This window comes from Diplotaxodon limnothrissa, linkage group LG22, assembly GCF_057381915.1.
Source record: "Diplotaxodon limnothrissa isolate DT_005_m linkage group LG22, D_limnothrissa_male_GT1.1, whole genome shotgun sequence".
NCBI classification, from domain to species: Eukaryota; Metazoa; Chordata; class Actinopteri; order Cichliformes; family Cichlidae; genus Diplotaxodon; species Diplotaxodon limnothrissa.
The window spans coordinates 3,100,345-3,124,965 of NC_140616.1; the positions used below are offsets into that span (position 1 = coordinate 3,100,345).

Consider the following 24,621-nt stretch of genomic DNA (forward strand, 5'->3'; position numbering starts at 1 on the left):
ACACACTACGTCACAAAACAGAGCATGAAACTCAAGTCTTTCCAGTCTCACAGTTTGTCCTGTTATTCTACAAAACATATAAAATGTCAACCTAAAACAGATGAATGATTCTGAGCAGGGCCGTGCAGAGATGCTGGAAGGGACGGGTGCTCAAAGTTCAAAAGGGGCACATGGAACCAGGCTGAATAACAACAACACTGTTGCTGTTGAGGGGTTGCTGCTGCTCCTGCTGCAGATAGTGATGGAGGTCTGTGTTGCTTTGAGACTGTAGACAGTAAAAAGTCCACAGCAGAGATGGTAGCTGATTAAAGAAGTGTTATGAGATGATAATAAAATGCAAAGATTGGTGACAGCGCTCAGAAGCATTAAACAACAAAACTGTGGGAAATGAACTCGGCTCTGCCTGTGAGTCACTCTTCCATCTCCTCATCTCATCTGTCACTCTCCACTTGCTGTACATCTCAGAACAGGGCACACTCTGGTGTTTCATTAATCTATTATTTAATTATCCATACTTAAAAGCTCATGCACCTAATCCAAAATAAAGTAATGATAGAAAAATGTTATAGAACCAAAGCATTGTGTTTATTATTGTTTTTATACTTGAGCACCTCTGCTATACAACAACTGGTACAGGCGTTATTGTTCCCTGTTGTGACGGAGTTACACCGTCCCGAGACACATTTTTGGCTTCTAAGCCAGAGATCTTGCAACTGGCTTTTGGGCTGTGTGGGGTCTCTCTCTTCCGGAAGATGATTGAATAAAGAATTATAAATGTTTGGACCACTCCTGAGTTGGGTTTTCTCTGTTCTATCATGGGGATGAAAAAATCAGGTTTAATAGACAGTAATATATGATGAGTAATAATTTAAAAAATCCATACACATAAAACACACACACACACATACGGTGACATTTTATACCTTCTCCAGAATACTGTATATACTACGGCCACAAGTTTTCATCATGATGCTGATCCAGAATCCTTCCCTTATTATTTAATTCTAGTGCTATAAGTGTCATGGTCCTGGGTCATGTGACCCAGTGTTTTGTGTTAATTAATATGCTTTAGGTCATTCTGGTTATGTCTTTTGCTGTGATTTCTAGTTCCTAGGTTTGGTTCCCATGCTCCCTCTGTTCCAGTTCAGTCAGGTCTCTGTGTAAAGCCCGTGGCTGTGTCCCAATTCAGGGTCTGCACGCTTGAACTACGCGCACTACGGTGCGTACTATGAGTACGAGAAGTGCGGAAGTGAGAGGCTTGTGAAATGGGACGGTCTAGCCTGCGTCGCGCTGTTCAGGTTGCCTAGCAACCATGATACTAACCGCGAGAAACGTTACATACAGCTTTGTGTGACAGAAATGAAGGAGGAAAAATGTCTTGTTGGTCATTCATTTCTTCACTCAAAGACAAGTATGACAGTGTGACAGTGTATATATAGATGTATTATATACAAGAGACAAATATTGTTCGTTTAATATGTTGGCATTATTACATTTGGCTCAATGCTTACATACATGTGTAAAAAGAAAATGTACGAGCTGTGATAACTGTGTCTGATAGAATGAAGAGTAGACTGATATATGAAATATTCCTTTATTGGGTGAGAAAATCAGACCATGTCATAACTGCTGTAAGTCACACAGAATAGATATCAGAGCCTTAAACAGGCTGACTTCTGCTAAATGGGTCAAACTGGGCAGAAAGTCTACAAACACATAACATCCTTATAGAATATGATGTAACACTATAGATCAACTTAGCTCAGAATATAAAAAAAGCATATAAACAATTACAGCAATATGATGCAACAAACACAGCAGCTACTGATCCAAAATACTCAAAGCTTCATAGAACTGAAACCAACATTTATTTTAGCTCCATTCTGCTGCTGATACAGACTTTAGGTTTCTGAACATTAAACTTGTTGCTGCCTTTCATAGTGTGTAACTTGAAGGCCCTGAGTACTTTCTCCCACACTGAAAACACTGGGATGATGAAATTATTTGAACATTACCTAATAAGACTGATTCAGGACAGACAGTTATGTTAAACTTTTCTAGCAGTCCTTCACAAACAGGGAACAGTCTGTCTATTCTCTCCATCTGTCAGCAGACAGGGTCAAAAAAATCAGATTTGATGCGCTTTCGCCTGCAGTGTGAACGTAGCCTTAGTTCTGTCCTTGCCATCCTCACTTTTGTTGTGTGTTTTCACCTGTTGGAATAAAAGCTCACTCGCATCACAGCCTGTGCCTGAATCTTGGGTCCTTCATTCATAACACCATGCAGCTTGCCTCAGAAACCGTGACAATAAGAATTATATTGGACTAAAAAATTAAAGTAATAAATATAAAATGGCCTGCATTTGTATAGCGCTTTTCTAGTCCCTAAGGATCCCAAAGCACTTCACACTACATTCAGTCATTCACACACTGGTGATGGCAGCTACATTGTAGCCACAGCCGCCCTGGGGCGCACTGACAGACGCGAGGCTGCCGGACACTGGCGCCACCGGGCCCTCTGACCACCACCAGTAGTCAAACATGGGGTTAGTATCTTGCCCAAGGATATTTGGCAGCCAGGAAGCAGCCTGGGATCGAACCACCAACCTTCTGATTAGTGGCTGACCTGCTCTGCCACCTGAGCTACAGCCACCCCATATAATGTATTTGTGATGATTCAATTTTTTTGACTATCCACTCTGTGCATAAGAAATGTTTAAACTGTAGAGATACAATCATTTTGCTGCTGTAAGATCAGCATTTTGTCATGTTTGAAATATTAATCTAATGTAATTTGTTTCTGTCACTTCTCCCCCTGCAACGTTGTGTCTTGGTCTCATTTTCTCTGTATCTCTTTGTACAACTTTATAGTGACAAAAAAAGGCTTTCTATTCTAACTTGCATGTTTCTGTCAGTCAGATGATTTCCATAGAGAGGCACTTTGCATCAGCAGCACCATGCTCCAGTGCTCTGGGAGAGTTTATAGTCCTGAGAGTTGAACACTGGATGACTGACAGCTGTCCTTCATCACAACAGAAGCCACAGAAATCCTCCTCATCAAAAACATGACTTTGATCTGCGTCCTCATCTGGACTCTCCTCTGCTGCTGCTTCACAGGTAAAGTCCAGAGAATCAAACTCCTCTCCTCTATCAACATCTGTCCCTCTGAAATGAAGCCCACAAAACCATGAAGCTGCTTTATGTTTTTGTCTCTGTGTCCTCAGAGTCCAGAGGACAGATCACAGTGACTCAGCCTGGAGCAGTGAGCTCTGCTGTGGGAGGAACTGTGAGCATCAAGTGTACGACCAGTCAGAATGTTTACTACAGCAGCCCACATCACTATTTACACTGGTACCAACAGAAAGATGGAGGAGTTCCTAAACTGCTCATTTACCTTGCTAGCACTCGGCAATCAGGGATTCCAGCTCGTTTTACAGGCAGTGGATCAAACTCTGACTTCACTCTGACCATCAGTGGAGTCCAGGCTGAAGATGCAGCAGTTTATTACTGTCAGAGTTGGCACTGGCTGAACAGTCAGTGGGTGTTCACACAGTGAAAAACAGTCGTACAAAAACCTCCCTCAGTCAGACTGAACAGAAACTGAAGTGACTGCTGCAGCTGGAAGATACTGCAGAGACTGATACAGTTCACTGAGGACACACACACACACACACACACACACACACACACAGTGATAGAGTGAAAATGTTATTGTTGTTATTGGAAGTCTATCTGTATCTCAGTCAATCAAATTTTGACCTTTGACCTCTGATTCATAGCGGCTCAAATACATGTGAACCAATTCCTGAATATTGCTCATTATGAAAACATTTCTTAAAGAAAGAGAAAAAAACACAATAAATCACCAAAATCAGTGAGTCACAATTGTCTCCATAACTTATATAAATACTTCAAATAGAAACTTTAAGTCCAATTTTCTCAGGTTTGTAGACTTTTTTCTTTTTTGCTGTTCAATACTAGTCTGATAACTTTGTCTTTGAAATTATGTTACAAATACCTATCTATATTACACCTGGCAAAATAGCACAATTTAATATACAATGTGAAAACTACCACAGTACATACCAAAGTTCACTATCAGTCCATTTGCTGCACTCTTCATGTAATAATGCAAATATTTATTGTGATGCTTTCAGCAAGAAGGGAGAAACAAGTTCAACGTGACAGACAGTTTATGTTATGATTACAGTTGATTTGACAGTTGATGATTACAGATGATTACAGTTTATAATATTTACACATCACCTTGTTTTCATTTCAGTTTGACAGAAATATTAATATAAAATTAAAAATTTATGCAAACCTGGTTTAGTAAGTTTCCACTGGGAATATTCATATTACTATATGAATACAACATCTTTGTGATGTTAACATTCAACCTTATGCATATTTAATTTTTACAATCAGTGTAAACGTAATTTCAAATTCCAGTCTGTTTCCTGCACCAGTTATGTTGGTTACAGTGCTCCAGTACAAACAGTAACAAAAGCAGACAACACAAAAAGTAAGAAATAGCACAATATATAGAATCTATACATATATATAAGTCACCTACTATATATATAAGTAAGTCATGATCACTGTTTACTCACTATTGTTTTGAACAAATAGTTCCATTATTTAACTGTAACACTGCAGCATATATTAAGAGGTACTTATTAAAGCACAAAGTAACAACATTATGCCGGTAACACAAGTTTGATTGCTTGCAAGCTTCTGCACAGACAGCATGCTAATGCTAAACTAATCAAGAATCCAGGGTGATGTTAAGCTAAGTGAATGGATAGGATAGGGATTTATATTGGCGTGAGGGACTGTAGCCTATAAGTTCTTATTGTTAAATGATAGTTATGAGATGGTGTGTTTCAGGTGATTTTACAGAAAAACACCAAAATAATGTACTGCATTACTTTAAAAAAGTACTCTGCATAATAGAATACTTTAAGATACCTCAACACTGATCATTTGACTCATTCTTATATTGTGCTTTTCTACTCCACCTGAGAACTCAAATTGCTTTATATAACAAGCTACAACATGCTGAAACATTCATTAAACAGCATGCAATGACTTTGCATGAATAACGGCGGTGTCGCTCAATATTCTCAGTAATAAAATCATAATCTCTAAGTTCTTATCAATTCCCCTTCGCACTTACTCTTGTGGAGCAGGGAAATTATTTTACTGCTATTGTCAAATAATCATCATCATTACTATTGCATTAATAATAGAATCTGCAGCATTGATATTGTATTCAGAGGTTTAAACAGTGTGTGTCTTTCAAGAAAGACTAAGTTGCAGTTGACAGGAAGTTGCAGAGAGTTTGCAGGACTGAAACCGAAAGTTATTCTGAGGAGCAGGTTAGACGAGGCTATTTGAATTACTAGGTTATTCAAATTGTCTGTTATACTTTTATATTCTTTTACTAAGCTCTTAGTAGAGGTTCTTGATTAAAACATTTATTCAACATAGTACATGTAGTTTCAGTTAGGTTATTACACATAAGGATGAGCCTCTGGTCTGGTAAAAGGTCAGAAGTGCAACGGGTGAATTGAGAGAACAACACACACACACACACACACACACACACACACACACACACACACACACACACACACACACACACACACACACACACACACACACACACACACACACACACTCAGTTAGAGAGAATCATTTATAGGTGGAAGTTTAATCATGTTTTGCTTGGGGTTGCAAAAAGAGCAGTTTGTCGCAGAACTGCTGCTGAGGTGTCAAGATGACAAGAGAGCATCCGGCAGTGACAGGAAGTACCGGCCATGAAGATAGAAGACAACGTTCCTTTAAACTGTGTTAAAAGTCATTGTGGTTTTGATTTGACGTGTGTATATATTCTGTCTGTGACGTATGAAGGGGCGTCAGTAATTCAAACCCTGATGGTATAAAAATCTGTGTATGCTTTGATTAAGTCGAAGATTAATTCTTGTCTGCGTACAGATTATTCTTCCCACGCGTGTATTCATTAAAATCATTTGTTTGACCAAGATCTTCTGGACCTGGTTGTTTGTACTCTCCTTCCTCAATTTTTGAACCTTAACACTCTTTAACATAAACTTCGCTTAACTTCATGTATTCAAAGTGACTTAATTCTACTGACTCATATTGACTTTCTACAGATAGCACACTGGTTTCCAATAAGAATCCTGCAAATCATTATTTAGAGTTTAATATTGACATCACCACAAAGTAAGACAAACACTCAATTCTTATTCAATGTAGATTTTTTTTATTCTTTAAAACTTTAAACAAACTTTAAACTTTAAACAAAGCAATGAAAAATGAGAGAAGAAATTGGAAAAAAAGCTACAGAATGCAGTGTGAAAGTAAGACCAGCATAAAAGTCACATATAGTTCAGGACTGGGGACACTGGTCTCTCATCAGTGGCTCTGAGACCAGAGTGTGGGAGCCCTGGGTGGCCTCACAGGTCACAGAGCCCACCTTCATCCAGTGGTCTGCAGGGAGCCTCAGGGTGCTGCTCCAGCTGTAGAGGCCGTCGTTCTCCTGCACCACGGGGCTCCTGCTCTCCTCCCAGCTGATGCTGCCACTGCCATCCACCTTCCAGGACAGACTCCAGTCTGAGGGGAAGCCCTTGTTGGCCACACACATGAGCGTGGCCTTCCCCTGTTTCAGCTCCTCACTGGAGGGACCCAGCACCTTCAGGGCGGGGCGGGCATCACCTAGGAAACACCAATCAGCTTAGAGGACAGGAACCACAATTTGATTTTCTCCGTTAAGAAGTTTCTGTCAGGTGTTTTTTCTGCTCCACCAGTCATTCACTCACACATTGTTTCACTTCCCTTTAAGAAACCTCTCATGCATATCAGCACAGAGAGAATCATCACACAGTTTGAGCTGAAATATGTTCAAACTACACTGGAAATAAAAGAAGCAGATGTGGAAACATTTACAAAACTATTTTAGCTTCAAATTCATCAGTTATCTATAACACATCACTTGTTGGAGATAAGAAACTTAATAGCACTACTTGAATGATGTGGATTAATTTCTTTTACTGCTTACATGATTTTAATGACATTTGAAATGATATCTGCTACAACAGAAACACCAGACGTGCTGCACACTGTCAAATGCCCATCTTTAACTTCTGGCAATAAAAGAAGCAGATATGGCAACAATTATACAAGATGTTCAGCTTCAAAAACCTCCGTTCTGTATAATACACAAGTTTTCTACTTACCTCATGTGAGTTTCAGTCATTTATTGTAGTGCTTTTATGATTTCTAAGCAAATTCTACATTTTTACTGACTAAGTAAAAGACCAGAAATCTTTATCTTCACTCTGTTTAACTTGAGGACAGTTACATTTAATTCATCTTAGAAACAGTGACTGTGATTTCAAACTAGAAAATAATCACAGGCTGATGACAGTTTATATTATTTACACAATGCATCGTCTTTATGTCAGAAATGTCAACATAAAATCTAATTAAAGCTGATGGAGTCAGCCTCCAGTGTATAATGGTTATAATATTACCTCTACATGAATACTTCATTGTTATAAAGCTAACATTTACACCTCGATGTAGTTTCTTTAAAAACATTATAATCTTACTTCCAACATTCAGTCTAGTTCCTCCACCAAAAGTCCACCACAGTGATACAAACTCACTGAGCCGCTGCACAAAAACCTCTGACTGTAGAGACACGGCTCTCTGACTCTAACAGACTAAATTAAAACCAAAAGCTCTCAAGAGTTAACCAGACATATATATATCTCAATAATCCTCAAGTCCACTCTGATGTTTTATATTATTTGTTAATATTGATTTTAACATTTATTCTGAAGCTAACTTTGTGTCTTCATGAAAATTGATCTAAAAACTATTTTAATGATTTTTGTTTTCTGGCACACTGAACAGAAAAGTCAAGATAACCACAAGAAAGAAATCTGATAAAATAAAAGAGGTTTAAGTTCGACTTACTTCCAACATCCAGTCTGGTTCCTCCACCAAAAGTCCACCACAGTGATACAAACTCATTGAGGCGCCGTACAAAAACCTCTGACTGTAGAGAGACACGGCTCTCTGACTCTGAAACAAACAAACTCAACAATATGAATTGTTTTCATCATAGCTTTATAACATATTAATAGTATAATTTTAAAATTAAAATAAAATAAACACAATAAAATAAAGTTCCAAAAATATAATTTGAGAATTTACATTTTATAGTTGTTAAGATACATCACTACAAAAGCTCCCTGTCACAGCTGCAGGTTTTATTGGAAGGACCCAAACGCAGACTCAGATTCAGGGAGTGAGTTTTATTTAACGTAAGTGAAGCACATAACAGGAACGGGTATGGCGTGAACAAAACTTTGGGAAAACTACAAACCAAACCTGAAACGTGAGGAGACTGAGACAACACAGGGGATGGCCAGCAGGAAACGAGATGCGGATGAAACACCAGTGAGACGCAGATGCTCCAACAAAGAGCAAAGAGGCAAACACACACTAATACACACACAAGGAAACAAGGAAATGACAGACAGGAGGAAGAGTTGATTCTAATTAGACGAGACTGGGAGGATGTAACCTGAAAACATTACCATAGAACCAAAAATACTAAGCAAAACACAATCGAGGAACAGAGAACATTAAACTCTGAACAATCACAAATAACCCACAATAAACAAAACCACAGAATATTAATTAACCTAAAACATAAACATGGAGTCCACAGACTCCGGACCACGACACTTCCACCTTCTTTCTCAAAACTCTAAACATTAAATTGAATTTTCAATCTACATTCACAAAACCTCAAACTGCACAAATACATCAAAACAGTTTTACGTGTTCTCACAAACACTCAGTGTCTTTAGATCAGTGGTTCTCAAACTTTTCACAGTGAGGACCACCTCATAACATATGTCTCTTGAAGTATCACCCTTATGACCGACATTAAAGTACAGCAGTATAGGCCTATTTACAGTGGCTTGCAAAAGTATTCGAAGTTTTCCACATTTTGTCACATTACAGCCACAAACATGAATCAATTTTATTGGAATTCCACGTGAAAGACCAACACAAAGTGGTGCACACGTGAGAAGTGGAACGAAAATCATACATGATTCAAAACATTTTTTACGAATAAATAACTGCAAAGTGGGGTGTGCGTAATTATTCAGCGCCCTGAGTCAATACTTTGTAGAACCAGCTTTTGCTGCAGTTCCAGCTGCCAGTCTTTTAGGGTCTGTCTCTACCAGCTTTGCACATCTACAGACTGAAATCTTTGCAAAACAGCTCCAGCTCAGTCAGATCAGATGGACAGCGTTTGTGAACAGCAGTTTTCAGATCTTGCCACAGATTCTCGATTGGATTTAGGATATCCAATCTTTAAGTGATGACGTATGAACCCTGCTTCTGGATCCAAACTATTCTGCATTTTTTTGAGGCTGTTGTGTTTTTAACATGTCTGTTGTCTAAAACCTAAAAGAGGAATTATGGATTTGATCAATCTGGTCTCTGAATGCAATTGACACCCTTTTCTCAATGAGAAGTCTGGGCTCGGGTGAGCCTGAGTGCTGAAGATATCTACCTATTCGGAACCATGATAACAGGGTCCTTGCTGATCGTAGCTGGCTTGGCCCTGACTTATCGAAGAATTAAGAAAGCGGAACCGGCTGTTCAAACCCCCTCAAGCCTGGAGCTGAACAACAACACCCTGATAACGACTGTGTTTAGACCAGCGGTGCCCAACCTTTTTTGCGCCATGGACCGGTTTATGCCCGACATTATTTTCACGGACCGGCCTTTAAGGTGTCGCGGATAAATACAACAAAATAAAACTAGTACCGGTACCGAAAAAAAGAAGATTTATTCATAACACACCCAGGAAAACCGAGTTAACGATAAAAACGATAACAAAATAACGCTGAAAACCGATAAAAACCCTGAAAACCATATATTTCACACCTGAGCCTCAACTCTCGCGGTCCGGTACCAAATGACTCACGGACCGGTACCGGTCCGAGGCCCAGGGGTTGGGGACCGCTGGTTTAGACTGTTCTTCCCATTCCATGCAAGATCACCTGGGTTGGCTGGAAGACTGTTTACTTAGCCTGGCAGGGCGAAGGACACTGTCTCAGCTGAACTCTGGACACACACACATACAGACACAGACATATGTACACATGCAGATGTGCACTCATCCCCCCTCCAAACGCCTTCGACGCTTATTCCCTTCCGATGCTGACGGTGGATCAAGGAGACCAGCGCACACAGGCCCAGATGTGCTGTCTACACTGGCTGTCTCTCCCCCTTTACCCTCCCCTGTTGCTTGTCATGTGTTTCTTTGGTGTATTAAGAGTTTTTTCATGTGCAGAGGTGTTTTTTTCTGTTCTCAAACTGATCTCCCTGTTGGAGCTCAGTCTGGGGGGAGTTATTTTTTTCTCCTTATCTTTTCTCATGTGGTGCATTTTCCATGTTATACCTCTCTGACCTGTCTTCCCCATGTGATGTTTTTGGGTAATGTATGTATGGTCAGCAGAGGTGTGGACTCGAGTCACATGACTTGGACTCGAGTCAGACTCGAGTCATTAATTTTATGACTTTAGACTTGACTTGAAAAAATGTTCTAAGACTTGTGACTTGACTTGGACTTTTACACCAATGACCTGGGACTTGAATTGGACTTGAACCGGTTTACTTGAAAAGACTTGACATTTTACCCCAAATATAAAATTTAACATGCATATTATATAGAGATTGAAAATGTGACGTCATTCACGGGTAGAACCGCAAAGGATTCTGGGAGCTCGTGGCAAGCGGTACTAGCGCACGCAGGCTTTCAATTAAAATCAGTTACACAGCGATAAAAAGAAACACAAAAATGTCAAGAAGCCGTTGTATTATTAACTGCAATAGCCGGTCGCATGACAGCCACGAGAAGCCGACGGGTAAAGAGATCGGTTGTTATCGGATTACGTCGTTGAAGAGAAATTGTTCGAGCCATGTTTCCGAAGTAACAAAGACGCGACGGATGGCCTGGATTGCAGCCATTCAAAGATCAAATATAACGTCCCAGAACCCTCCAGCTCACAGGTTAGTCTGCTCCAAGCATTTACACGAAGGTCAGTCTGCTGTTGTAGTTAATGCGTCATTTTTCTTAACATAATTGGTGATATAGGTTACAAGCAAGTCTGGCGCTGAACAGAAATTGTCGCTTCTTTGTTTATTGTGCATAAATAGTGAATTGTCCTGACACAATATTGCGTTTCGCTTCTGTTATTATGGTACATTGACAAAAACATATACTTTTAGTCACAGGATAAAACAGTTGTTTTGTATCACTAATTGCCCAGTACGATTACAGCATACAGTATTATTGTCACTGCTACATTTCTGTGATGCTACCAGAAATTATTTCCACTGCTAATTAATTACCGTTGAGCTCAAAGGTTATATTAATAAACGGTTAACAAATCTGTATTTATGACGACGATTTGTGAGACTGGTAAACTTATGATACGTACGATGGTCTTTACTTTCTACACGGTGCATTTCAAGGTCCTGCACCCATCCGTCGGTAAACTGTACCTGGGCTTGTTGCAGTGACCTGAAGTTACTAAACTTCATGAGTGTATGCGCTCACTCCAAGAACCGTATGATTATAAATATGCATATAAATATGCATATAAATATGCTAAGATGAGATAGCTGACTTCATCTAACTAGCAAATGTTTTCCAGGCTACGTTGGTGATGCAGTTTTTTTTTTTAAATGATATTTAAAAAAAATAATCATTTATTTATGTATGATATTTTTGTCATGCGATTTTAAAGCCAGTCCTACAACCGCATCCAAGAATAACATGCAGCTTATCTCAGAACTGTCGGTGAAAATTATTCTTGGAGCTAGGTTTAATTGAGCTGCATTTTAAAGAGGTGCAATTTCACAATTTGTGTATATTTTCTAAGTTCACTATTTTGTCATGTGTTGAGAAAAACACAGATTTAAAAATTACATGGTCTAATATTTACATTTAGCATAACTGCAACATAATTTTTTTCGTTTTTTTTTAAAAGACTCGAAAGGACTTGAAATTCAAAATTTCAGACTTGTGACTTTACTTGGACTTTTACACCAGTGACTTGAGACTCGACTCTGACTTGCCTGACATTACTTGAGACTTGACTTGAGACTTGAGGATAAAGACTTGAGACTTACTTGAGACTTGCAAAACAATGACTTGGTCCCACCTCTGATGGTCAGAGGGTAAGATGGCGCTGCCATTGCGTGCAATAGGTCGGCAGCCTTAACATGAAATTTCTCCTTGTGGGACTAATAAAGGTATCTTATCTTATCTTACGTTTTAACTGTCATGGTCCGGGTGAGTGCGGGGTTTTTCCACTCTGCTGGGCTCCACCTTCCGGCGGAGACTCCCATCAGCCTTCAAACCTGACTGCAATCAAGTCACCAGCATTTAAGACCAGCACTCACAACAGACCTCTGCCAGATCTTCAGCTAACCCACGTTAGTTCTAGGCTGCAAAGCTCTTGAGAGTTTCCCTAACATCTGCATTTCTACTCAGTGTTTTCTCCCTGTCTTAGTACCTGCCTGGCTGTCACGCTTTACAAACAGGAGAGATGCATCTCTGTCTGGACACTGGGTTTCTGCTATCAGGTTGCACTCCCTTCATCGTGGCCCTTCATCAGCCTCCCTGCCAGGGCCGTTGCTCCAAGTATATTCCGGACTCTCTCCCCACCACTCCTCACCCGGACCCCCTGGACACCCTCCTTGCGCAACGCCTGCCCCTGCAATGCATAAGCCATAACCATCATAGTTTAATCAAATGTCTGTGATTCACTAGACTGCCACTGACTGGCTGTCTCTTCTCATTATAGTGACTCTGTGTAACTCCACCCAGGCCGCCGCCCCTTTTCCCCTCCCCAGGATCTGTACTTAAACTCTTGCATCTAGTCATAGCACACTGTCTGAGTTTCATGTTTCATAGTTCACAGTTCGTAGCCTTTATAGTTCCTGCATTGTAATTAAACTAGGCACTGTAAATAAAGCACTGTATTCACGTCAGTTTTGCCTACTGTTTTGTGATGACCCTCCTCCGAGATCCCCTCCTATCAAAGGGAAATACACCGCTCTGAAGGCGCTGCTGCTGCAGCACTACTCCCCCTCCGATGAAGAGCGGGCTGAGAAACTCCTCTCTCTCTCTGGCCTGGGTGATGGTACCGCTCTTGAGCTCATGGAGAGCACGCTGTCCTTGCTAGGATTGGATGACGGCAGATTCCTCTTCACTCACGTCTTCCTTGAGCTGGCCTTGACAACTCCCCGCTGCTGGGTGCAAAGGATTCCCAGTCACTTGCAGAAGAAGTGGATCACATTCTCCTGGCTACCAGGAGCTTTGGCATCCAGACGATAATTCCGACTCTCCTGCACCCCCACCGATTCTCCTGTGGGCCTCCAACTCGTCGATAGTGGCTGGGATTGCGGTGTCATGGAAAAAGGTTGTGTTTTTACCATCAGCGTGACAGCGCTGTGCCGCCTTTGCAGTTTTATGGCCCAGGGAAATGAGCCCGCCTGTGCTCTGTAGCGGCCATGACCGCTGGCGATAAGGAAAGGCTGCACTTCATAGAGGACTCATGCTCGGGGAGACGTTTTCTGGTTGACTCTGGCTCCCAGAAGAGCCTCGGGAACGCTCGTGTCGTCTTTGCATACCTCCACAATGGTATATTATTTAATCTTAATAAAAATATGGAGATTTCCCGCGTACCACCATAGAGAGCCCAAGTACCACTTGTGGTATGTGTACCACAGTTTGAGAAAGACTGCTTTAGATCATGCACAGAACCAGTTAAAATGATAATACTGCTGAGCATTACACACTACATCACAAAACAGAAAATAACATGTTCAGGACATGAAAGTCGAGTCTTTCCAGTCTCACAGTTTGTCCTGTTATTCTACAAAACATTTTAACAAGTGATATCTGCGCTGTGGTCATGTTTAACTTTTCCACCCTGTGGTCAGCATCATGCATCAATGTGAATCACTGCAAGGTTTTTTGTACTGAGTGAGTTTTTCAAAACTCTAAAATAACTTTTACAAATTGTTCCTTTTCTTTGATTTTTTTGAAATGTCTTTCACTTTTGAGGCCATGTTTGCATGCACAGGTGTAGTTTGAAAAACATTGACTTTTCTATTTATTCTGGCCTATTTTTTACACGTGAACAGCACTTTAATTTGTTGACAGGTCATTTTCTAACTTCTTTCAGGGTGAAGATTCTCAGAAACTATGTTCATGTGTTTGTGAGTAGATAAGTACAGTATTTCTTTTCTTTTTTATATGTGAACAAACTCAGATTGTGTCTTACAAGGACAAATGTGTGTGCTTTTATCTTCAGACAACACTGTCTATAGTTAGCATGTTTTTTTTTGGAATTTTTGGCATTTTTCCCATCATTGGATAGTAAAACAGTGAAGACAGACAGGAAAGTGGGAAACCACACAGTAAAGGGCCACAGGTTAGACTCAGATCCAGGCTGCTGCCCCCTCCCATGTGGCATGTGGTCACCTGCTCACCCACTGCGCTAAACTGGCACCCTGCACAGTCCTGATTGGCCAACACTTGGATTGGGGTAAGGAAATCTCCTTTCCAAGAAAATCGTTGATAGGTTTGTAGCTTGAACCTATTCGCTGGAACGTTGAGGACAATATAATTACACAGCAAGCAAGACACGAAGTAGGCAAAGTTCTTCATGTTTCTCGTGCACGGGAGAGAACCGGACAAACGCCGTTCCTTCGCTTGACCCCAGTTGCTCTCGTCCGTTCTCCCGTAACACTGCTCTTTTATTGAGGTTACATGAATATGCATAGGTTCATTAACATATGACGTCTACATAAACACAAAGAGTACCGTGTGTGTGTGTGTGTGTGTGTGTGTGTGTGTGGTTTGTGTGAGGTCAAGATGTGACCCTGTGAAGACTTCCCCAAAGCTGGTGCCAGGAGTCTAGCGGTCCATCTGAACAAAAGGCTCTTATACTTAAACAGATATACGTGTGTTTGCTAAACCATATATCAGCAAGAGAAGATACGACCTCTCCTAGGAGGTGTGTGATCTATGCCAGAACACTCTGTAGAGGAGTGAACGCACTCCCCTCTTCATGCTACACAGAGTTGTTACAGACCTCCTAGGATGAGACATTCTTTCAATCTACAAATGATTATATACTTCTAAGCATATATGAGTAAATATTTCTAAGCATAAATGACAATGAACAATACAAAACCTAACAATCGTTCTTTTGAAACAAATTACAGTGGACATTGTGAAAAACTGATTAACTGATAAACAGCATCAACTATTTGAGCCAAGTAGCTGTTGTATTCAGTCAGATGATTTCCATAGAGAGGCACTTTGCATCAGCAGCACCATGCTCCAGTGCTCTGGGAGAGTTTATAGTCCTGAGAGTTGAACACTGGATGACTGACAGCTGTCCTTCATCACAACAGAAGCCACAGAAATCCTCCTCATCAAAAACATGACTTTGATCTGCGTCCTCATCTGGACTCTCCTCTGCTGCTGCTTCACAGGTAAAGTCCAGAGAATCAAACTCCTCTCCTCTATCAACATCTGTCCCTCTGAAATGAAGCCCACAAAACCATGAAGCTGCTTTATGTTTTTGTCTCTGTGTCCTCAGAGTCCAGAGGACAGATCACAGTGACTCAGCCTGGAGCAGTGAGCTCTGCTGTGGGAGCAACTGTGAGCATCAAGTGTAGGACCAGTCAGAATGTTCATGGCTCCAACTATTTATCCTGGTACCAACAGAAAGATGGAGGAGTTCCTAAACGTCTCATTTATATTGCTAGCAATCGACAATCAGGGATTCCAGCTCGTTTTACAGGCAGTGGATCAAACTCTGACTTCACTCTGACCATCAGTGGAATCCAGGCTGAAGATGCAGCAGTTTATTACTGTCAGAGTTTTCACTGGCTGAACAGTCAAGCTGTGTTCACACAGTGAAAAACAGTCGTACAAAAACCTCCCTCAGTCAGACTGAACAGAAACTGAAGTGACTGCTGCAGCTGGAAGATACTGCAGAGACTGATACAGTTCACTGAGGACACACACACAAAATAAAGCCCTTCAACACAAATATGTGTCCCACTGCTATCTCATGCATGTTGTTTTCAACTTGCAAATATATAATTAACTAAAGAACAAACGTGGGCCAGTAACAGATACCAAGATGAATCTTAGTCATGACCTTTGATAACCGCAGTGGAACAAAGCCATAACATCTAATCAAGTGTCAGGGCTGTCGCCAGAGCGTGGAGTGAACCCAAAACAGACTCCGAGCTGTGGTGTGGACAATGACTTTATTTACAATGAGGTAGAAACACAACAGTAGTGAATAAAATGTGATCCGGGGCAAAAGAAGTGTAACATAAACTATTACCCACACAGTAAAATTGTTATGGCCCTGATCTGGCCCACACAAGGTGCTTACACATGGCCCACATACTGCAAAGAATGACGGCCCTTTGGTGGCCCAGATCAGGTTTGCCAGAGGTGGCCCACACATGGGCCAGCACAAGGCCAGCTGCAGATACAATGGTGGTCCTGTGCTGGCCCAGGAGAGTTTCAGCTCTGGCCCCAGATGTCAGCCTAATGCTTACCTTAATCAACCCATGTAATAACAACATGTGGCGGAACATAATAGTGCAAAAATAACATGATGAAACTCTGTTCAGTCTGTGGATTTTACCTCCAACAGCAGCTTTTATCCAGGTACATGTTCTTGAACTTAAAGTGTCTGTGATGATAACAGAGATTCTATCATGATGGGTTTTATTACTTAATTTTATTCATTTGAATAAAGCTGGAATTCAGTTGTGTAATTGTTTGTAATTTGTGATTAAAAAAACATCAACAGTAGTGAACAACGATGCTTGATCTGCCCCGCTGTTACATGTCACATGGTTGTGATCATAGCTACAGAAAGAGGTGTTATAGGTATTGGTGTCAGAGATAACAGCCTCGTTTAAAAGATACTGATTGTTTCTGTTTGTGTTTTATAAGAAGTCCTTTGAAGCAAAGAGCAGTGACTGTACCTCCACATGTCTGAGCTCCTCACTCTCTGAGACTAAGCTCAGCTACTCTACAGCATGAACCTGTGACCTCGTTAATTCATATTTTTAATTAATCGAGATATATTCTTACTAAATATTATGATAAACATGTGAATCCATCAATGAACCATAAAACAAAACATTTAAATAATAGAAAAATTTTTGGAATAAGAATATTCTGAAGAACAAACTGATATATCGGCTCAATACTACGATGGATTGAAATATTCCTGATAAACAGCATCGTCAGACTGATCCAAGTTTGACACCTTCAATCAGTAGCTCTTCTGTGTTGTTTTAAGTGCAGTACTGTACAAATGGCTGGTGAAATTCTCCAAAAGCTTTGCTGTTTTCAACATAATGTGTAATAACAGCCTCATTATAATATATCCATACTTTATATATTGTCATACCAACAGTTACCTGGGTTGACCAAAGAACACGTGTTGTAAATTTAAGCATTTGCTTCAAACGTCATTAATTCATCATCTCATAGCATATGGCTATTTCTCCCTCTGTGGATCAGTCTTCTGACAGACGTTTTCCTAGAAATAACTCCATTACATAAGCAGTCTGATTTGTTGTACTTCTTTAAGTAATAAAGCTTTTTATGAATCTCAATAAAAATAAAAATATTTTCATTTATTCAATGCTTTCATTCAATGAAGGCAGATGTTTTTGTGTTATTTATTTTAAAGAACTCAACTATTCTTCATCCCAGATAATCTATAAATTCTTCCTCTTTTACCAACTCTGCGTCATTATAAATTAAACAACATAATATATGTTTTCAATCAAAATAGCTTTCATTGGTCTGTGACCAAGTGTTCTGTGTTTAATTTATATTTCTTGATTATTGTTATTCATGGTTTTAGTTCTCTTGATGATAATTTGTTTTTCTTTTCAGAAGAGTGACCTTGTGTAAAGATGGACACTACGGATAATATTCATTACAGTTGATCATTTACTATTGACATTAATAAATGAATAAGCCGTTCTGTTAAACACTGAATGACTGATCATTCAGTTATGAGTCACCGATATAATTTCCTAAATTAGCTGTTGGGCCAACAAATTTATATATAAAAAAAAAGCATCAAATGAAAGTTATAAAAAATATTGATGATGTCACACTTTCTATTTCAATCTGTGATCTTATCTGACAGGATTCTGGAGAGGCTGGAGCTTTACCCAGCTGCCCCAGGGTAAGGGGCAGGTTACACATTAACTGTAACTGTAAACCATAAACTGCAAATTAAATTTTGATTAATTTTTAATATCAATTAATAGGAAACTAAGCAAAAACAGAAAAGACATCATTAATTCAGACAGAAAAAGCACGAAGGATTTCATTGTGTCAGTCAGATGATTTCCATAGAGAGGCACTTTGCATCAGCAGCACCATGCTCCAGTGCTCTGGGAGAGTTTATAGTCCTGAGAGTTGAACACTGGATGACTGACAGCTGTCCTTCATCACAACAGAAGCCACAGAAATCCTCCTCATCAAAAACATGACTTTGATCTGCGTCCTCATCTGGACTCTCCTCTGCTGCTGCTTCACAGGTAAAGTCCAGAGAATCAAACTCCTCTCCTCTATCAACATCTGTCCCTCTGAAATGAAGCCCACAAAACCATGAAGCTGCTTTATGTTTTTGTCTCTGTGTCCTCAGAGTCCAGAGGACAGATCACAGTGACTCAGCCTGGAGCAGTGAGCTCTGCTGTGGGAGGATCTGTGAGCATCAAGTGTACGACCAGTCAGAATGTTTATGTTTCTGGCAGTTCTCATCTTTTAGCCTGGTACCAACAGAAAGATGGAGGAGTTCCTAAACTGCTCATTTACTATGCTAGCACTCGAGTATCAGGGATTCCAGCTCGTTTTACAGGCAGTGGATCAAACTCTGACTTCACTCTGACCATCAGTGGAGTCCAGGCTGAAGATGCAGCAGTTTATTACTGTCAGAGTCAGCACTATCTTAACAGTCAGTGGGTGTTCACACAGTGAAAAACAGTCGTACAAAAACCTCCCTCACTAAGACTGAACAGAAACTGAAGTGACTGCTGCAGCTGGAAGATACTGCAGAGACTGATACAGTTCACTGAGGACACACACACACACACACACACACACACACACACACACACACACACACACACACACACACACAACATAAAGTGATTCGTCAAAAATGTCCTACTGCTATCGCATTGTGTTCAATACACCTGTGAATTAAAGATTTTTCTGTAAACATATCATCAAACATGAACGCGAGTGAAAAAGCTGTATTTGAACTCAAGGTGTTTCGTTTTTCAATTGTTTGTTCATATCATCATTCATTTAATCTTCTCCTTGTCACAGAACACGGAGTGTTCAGGTAACAGGACCCCAAAGCAGCTCAGAACTATGTACACAATTTTATTGAACTGAAGAATCTTTTAACAGTGTTAAAGAAACGAAAAACTAAGGCTCATGCCATGGGGGAAAACGAGGAGCGTGGAGCCCAGGAGCACCGTAATCGGGACCATGGGGAAACTGCAACAGAAAGGGGAGACACAGTTAACAGCACGCAGATTGTCAAAAAATGAACAGCTAGACTTCATAAGTTGCTGAGGCTTACAGGTAGAGCAGGACCGTGGAGCTTGGAGGGGAGAGGTGTCCAAGAAGGGAATCCTAGGGAGGGAGGCAGTCAGGCAGGATGACAGGCAGGCCACAGGCTTCCACGCCGAATGCTGGTCACACTGGGAGGAGACCTACAGACTGGCGAGGAGAAGCCGTCAGAGCTGGCTGAAGTAGTCCTCTGGTGATTGCCTCAGATAAGATGCAGGTGATTTGGAGGCAGCCCAGCCCGAGACTGTAGAGAGACACGGCTCTCTGACTCTGAAACAAACAAACTCAACAAATCATTCACTCCCTGTGTAATTCTGACAGCTGATGAATCATTCTTTAGTAAAATTACACAGCCTTTATTTTAATTTTTCCGTATTGTTTACTAATTTTAATCCTACGTATAAAAAATGTTAACACGTGCAATATTGTAAAAAAAAAAAACAAAAACCTGATCCATCGATCAACCATATGACAAAAGTAAGTAAGTCAGATTTTATTTATGTGGCACCTTTCAAGACAAGGATCACAAAGTGCTTCACAACAAAATAACAGAGCATTAAAGAACAAAGTTTACTAAATTCAAGTCTAATAACATGACATTTGGTTGCGTCTGCGTCCACAGATCTCAGACTCAGAGGGAGAGAGTTCCAGAGTCTGGGGTCACTGTGGTAAAAGCTCTGTCTCCTTTAGTTTTCAGCCTCGTACGATGTACAGTAAGCAGACCCTGATCACAAGAGCTCAGGGACCTGCTGTGGCTGTATGGCTGAAACAGTTTAATGATGTAAGCTGCTGCTTGCCCAGGAAGAACTCATGAAGACAGAGTCCACTTCAAGAGTCTGATTCTGAGTTCAACAGGGAGCCTGTGCAGCTGGATGAACAACACTGTGGACATTGGAGCGACTTTATTCTTACAGAAGTGAACAATTAATTACAGTGATGAAATAAATGAATAACAATTTCCAGTTCAGGGGATGACATAACGGTCCTTAACTTAGCAATTTAAGGGAAGAAACAAGACAGAACGAGAGATTTGAGATTTTAAACTAAATCAATGCAGAGTCAAGAGTTACCCCAAGAGTCCAGACTAGTGATGGTAAATTTGATTCTTTTTACCGAATCGAGCTTGAATGAGTCACTCACCAAAATGAATCGGGTTTTTTGAGTCACTGAGTCAGTTGCCCAAAGAGTGCAAAAAATGTACATTTTCACTCAAACTTAATTTGTTTCTCTTTTCATGTAAATCCTACTGCTAAGATGAGTGACTGAAAAAGAAAAACAACTATTTTTATAGAGCAAAAAAGAGCAAAAAAAAATTAAGATTTCTAAAGGGAACATTTATTTTATTTATTTTTATTTTATTTTATTAGTATTTTCCTCAAATGTGTCAAATAGCTATGGAGAGCATCCTCACACAGAACATCACATCCTGGTTCGGGAACAGCTGTGTTAAGGACCAAAAAGCTCTCCAGAGAGTGATCCGTACAGCAGAACGCTGCTGCAGGATTGCTCTCCCCCCGCTTCAGGACACCTACACCAGGAGATGCCGGACTAGAGCAGCACAGATACTGAAGGACCCGTCCCATCCTGGCAACAAACTGTTCCAACTTCTGCAATCTGGAAGAAGGTTCTGCATCATCCGGGCAAGGCCAGAGAGACTCAAGAGGAGCTTCTATCCCTAAGCCATCCGGGCCCTAAACCATAACTGGCTGTTGTTTTTTTCCCCACAATTTTAATTATAAGCTAGATATAATTCTACTAATGAAATTAGTTTGCAAACAGCAACAGGGATGAGTCAGTGAGTCAGTTGGGGTTGTGAATCATGATTCACGAGGCAGTAAAGTGATTCTCGAGTATTGAACGATTCGTTCATGATTCGCACATCACTAGTCCAGACACACGATTTAAATGTGATTAAATGGTGCAAAGGACTTTCATTTCACTGGGCACAAATCTGTCCAGGTTAAGTTAAGTTCAACCCCAAACCATTCTTCAAAAAATACTTATATTCAATAACATGTGAGCTGATAGATCCAAGTCCCTGTGTGAGTCAGTCAGATGATTTCCATAGAGAGGCACTTTGCATCAGCAGCACCATGCTCCAGTGCTCTGGGAGAGTTTATAGTCCTGAGAGTTGAACACTGGATGACTGACAGCTGTCCTTCATCACAACAGAAGCCACAGAAATCCTCCTCATCAAAAACATGACTTTGATCTGCGTCCTCATCTGGACTCTCCTCTGCTGCTGCTTCACAGGTAAAGTCCAGAGAATCAAACTCCTCTCCTCTATCAACATCTGTCCCTCTGAAATGAAGCCCACAAAACCATGAAGCTGCTTTATGTTTTTGTCTCTGTGTCCTCAGAGTCCAGAGGACAGATCACAGTGACTCAGCCTGGAGCAGTGAGCTCTGCTGTGGGAGGATCTGTGAGCATCAAGTGTAGGACCAGTCAGGATGTTTATAACTCCAACTGTTTAGCCTGGTACCAACAGAAAGATGGAGGAGTTCCTAAACGTCTCATTTACTTGTCTAGCACTCGAGATTCAGGGACTTAAGCTCGTTTTACAGGCAGTGGATCAAACTCTGACTTCACTCTTCACTCTGAGATTGAGAGACCAGTGTCGGACTGTTAGAACTGCTTTAAAATTCATATGAGCTGTTCGCACTAAAGTAAAAACCACCATCACTTCATGCGGATACCCCTTTGGCACCAGCTGTGGTCTCAAGGCTGGAGCTGAACAACAACACCCTGATAACGACTGTGTTTAGACTGTTCTTCCCATTCCATGCAAGGCCACCTGGGTTGGCTGGAAGACTGTTTACTTAGCCTGGCAGGGTGAAGGACACTGTCTCAGCTGAACTCTGGACACGCACACACATACAGACACAGACATATGTACACATGCAGATATACACTCATCCCCCCTCCAAACGCCTTTGATGTTTATTCCCCTCCGATGCTGACGGTGGATCAAGGAGACCAGCGCTTATGCTGCAGGCCCAGATGTACTGTCTACACTGTCTCTCACCCTTTACCCTCCCCTGTTGCTTGTCATGTGTTTCTTTGGTGTATTAAGAGTTTTTTCATGTGCAGAGGTGTTTTTTTCTGTTCTCAAACTGATCTCCCTGTTGGAGCTCAGTCTGGGGGGAGTTATTTTTTTCTCCTTATCTTTCCTCATGTGGTGCATTTTCCATGTTATACCTCTCTGACCTGTCTTCCCCATGTGATGTTTTTGGGTAATGTATGTATGGTCGGAGGGTAAGATGGCGCTGCCATTGCGTGCAATAGGTCAGCAGCCTTAACATGAAATTTCCCCTTGTGGGACTAATAAAGGTATCTTATCTTATCTTACGTTTTAACTGTCATGGTCCAGGTGAGTGCGGGGTTTTTCCACTCTGCTGGGCTCCACCTTCAGGCGGAGACTCCCATCAGCCTTCAAACCTGACTGCAATCAAGTCACCAGCATTTAAGACCAGCACTCACAACAGACCTCTGCCAGATCTTCAGCTAACCCACGTTAGTTCTAGGCCGCAAAGCTCTTGAGACTTTCCCTAACATCTGCATTTCTACTCAGTGTTTTCTCCCTGTCTTAGTACCTGCCTGGCTGTCACGCTTTACAAACAGGAGAGATGCATCTCTGTCTGGACACTGGGTTTCTGCTATCAGGTTGCACTCCCTTCATTGTGGCTCTTCATCTGCCTCCCTGCCAGGGCCGTTGCTCCAAGTATATTCTGGACTCTCTCCCCACCACTCCTCACCCGGACCCCCTAGACACCCTCCTTGCGCGATGCCTGCCCCTGCAATGCATAAGCCATAACCATCATAGTTTAATCAAATGGCTGTGATTCACTAGACTGCCACTGACTGGCTGTCTCTTCTCATTATAGTGACTCTGTGTAACTCCACCCAGGCCGCCGCCCCTTTTCCCCTCCCCAGGATCTGTACTTAAACTCTTGCATCTAGTCATAGCACACTGTCTGAGTTTCACGTTTCATAGTTCACAGTTTGTAGCCTTTATAGTTCCTGCATTGTAATTAAACTAGGCACTGTAAATAAAGCACTGTTTTGCCTACCTCTGTGTCTGCGTTTGAGTCCACACACACCGCCTGGCCCTCTCGGCCGTAACATTAACGCTTTTTATTTTGTTCCATTTAATCTAAACAAGCCCCTAAAAAAAGTCAGTGATCACTGTCGGCCTCTTTCGGTTTTTATCATCACAATTCATTTTAAAGCTCAGTTTTTTAAACCTTATAATGTAACTACAGCCCAGCCCATGCAGCACTATATTATAATAAGTAATATATTATAATAATGCATAGTTCCCATTATTTCTGTAAAGTTATTTATTTCATATTCTGTATAGTTTTTCATATTTATATCCTGTTCATAGCCTGTACATACTTATAGTTATAGAATATTCACAACATACTTCATACCGTGTACATTATAACATACCATAATAGACCCATTTCTGTAATATACTCACATAATTATATTATTGCTAATATATATTGTAATATATCTATATCATGGCTAAAGCACTTCTGGATGGATGCAAACTGCATTTCGTTGCCCTGTACATGTGCATGTGCAATGACAATAAAGTTGAATTCTATTCTATTCTATTCTAACCTTATATTGCAGTTGCAGTCCGTTAACAGCATCCTGCCATGCAGTTACATTTGTTCCTAACCATCGGGAACCCTCATCGAGTGAAAAAAGTTCATCCTCCAGCTTCACTGTGTTTATATTATGCTAACCATAGCTGTGTAGCTAGCCCAACTTCAGTAACCCTACAAACGCCACTGTTGTTTAGTTTTCTGTCTTCATTTATGTCAGAAGTGA

General features: G+C 40.9%; 1 pseudogene and 2 gene segments (V, D, J or C); 2 read left to right on the forward strand and 1 right to left on the reverse strand.

Annotated features, from left to right (window-relative positions):
* The first annotated feature begins 3,064 nt into the window (after positions 1 to 3,064).
* Positions 3,065 to 3,555, forward strand: LOC146609170 (Ig kappa chain V region K-25 pseudogene; annotated as a pseudogene).
* A 2,829-nt stretch (positions 3,556 to 6,384) lies between these two features.
* The window catches only part of LOC146609171 (Ig kappa-b4 chain C region-like), a 103,909-nt gene continuing 85,672 nt past the window's right edge, over positions 6,385 to 24,621 (reverse strand). The window contains 1 exon segment of the C gene segment in view: positions 6,385 to 6,740. Coding sequence covers positions 6,415 to 6,669 — 255 coding nt within the window.
* On the forward strand, positions 15,584 to 16,065 carry LOC146609172 (immunoglobulin kappa variable 1-16-like). The segment is given in 2 exon segments: positions 15,584 to 15,635; positions 15,743 to 16,065. Coding segments are annotated over 2 exon segments (375 nt in total).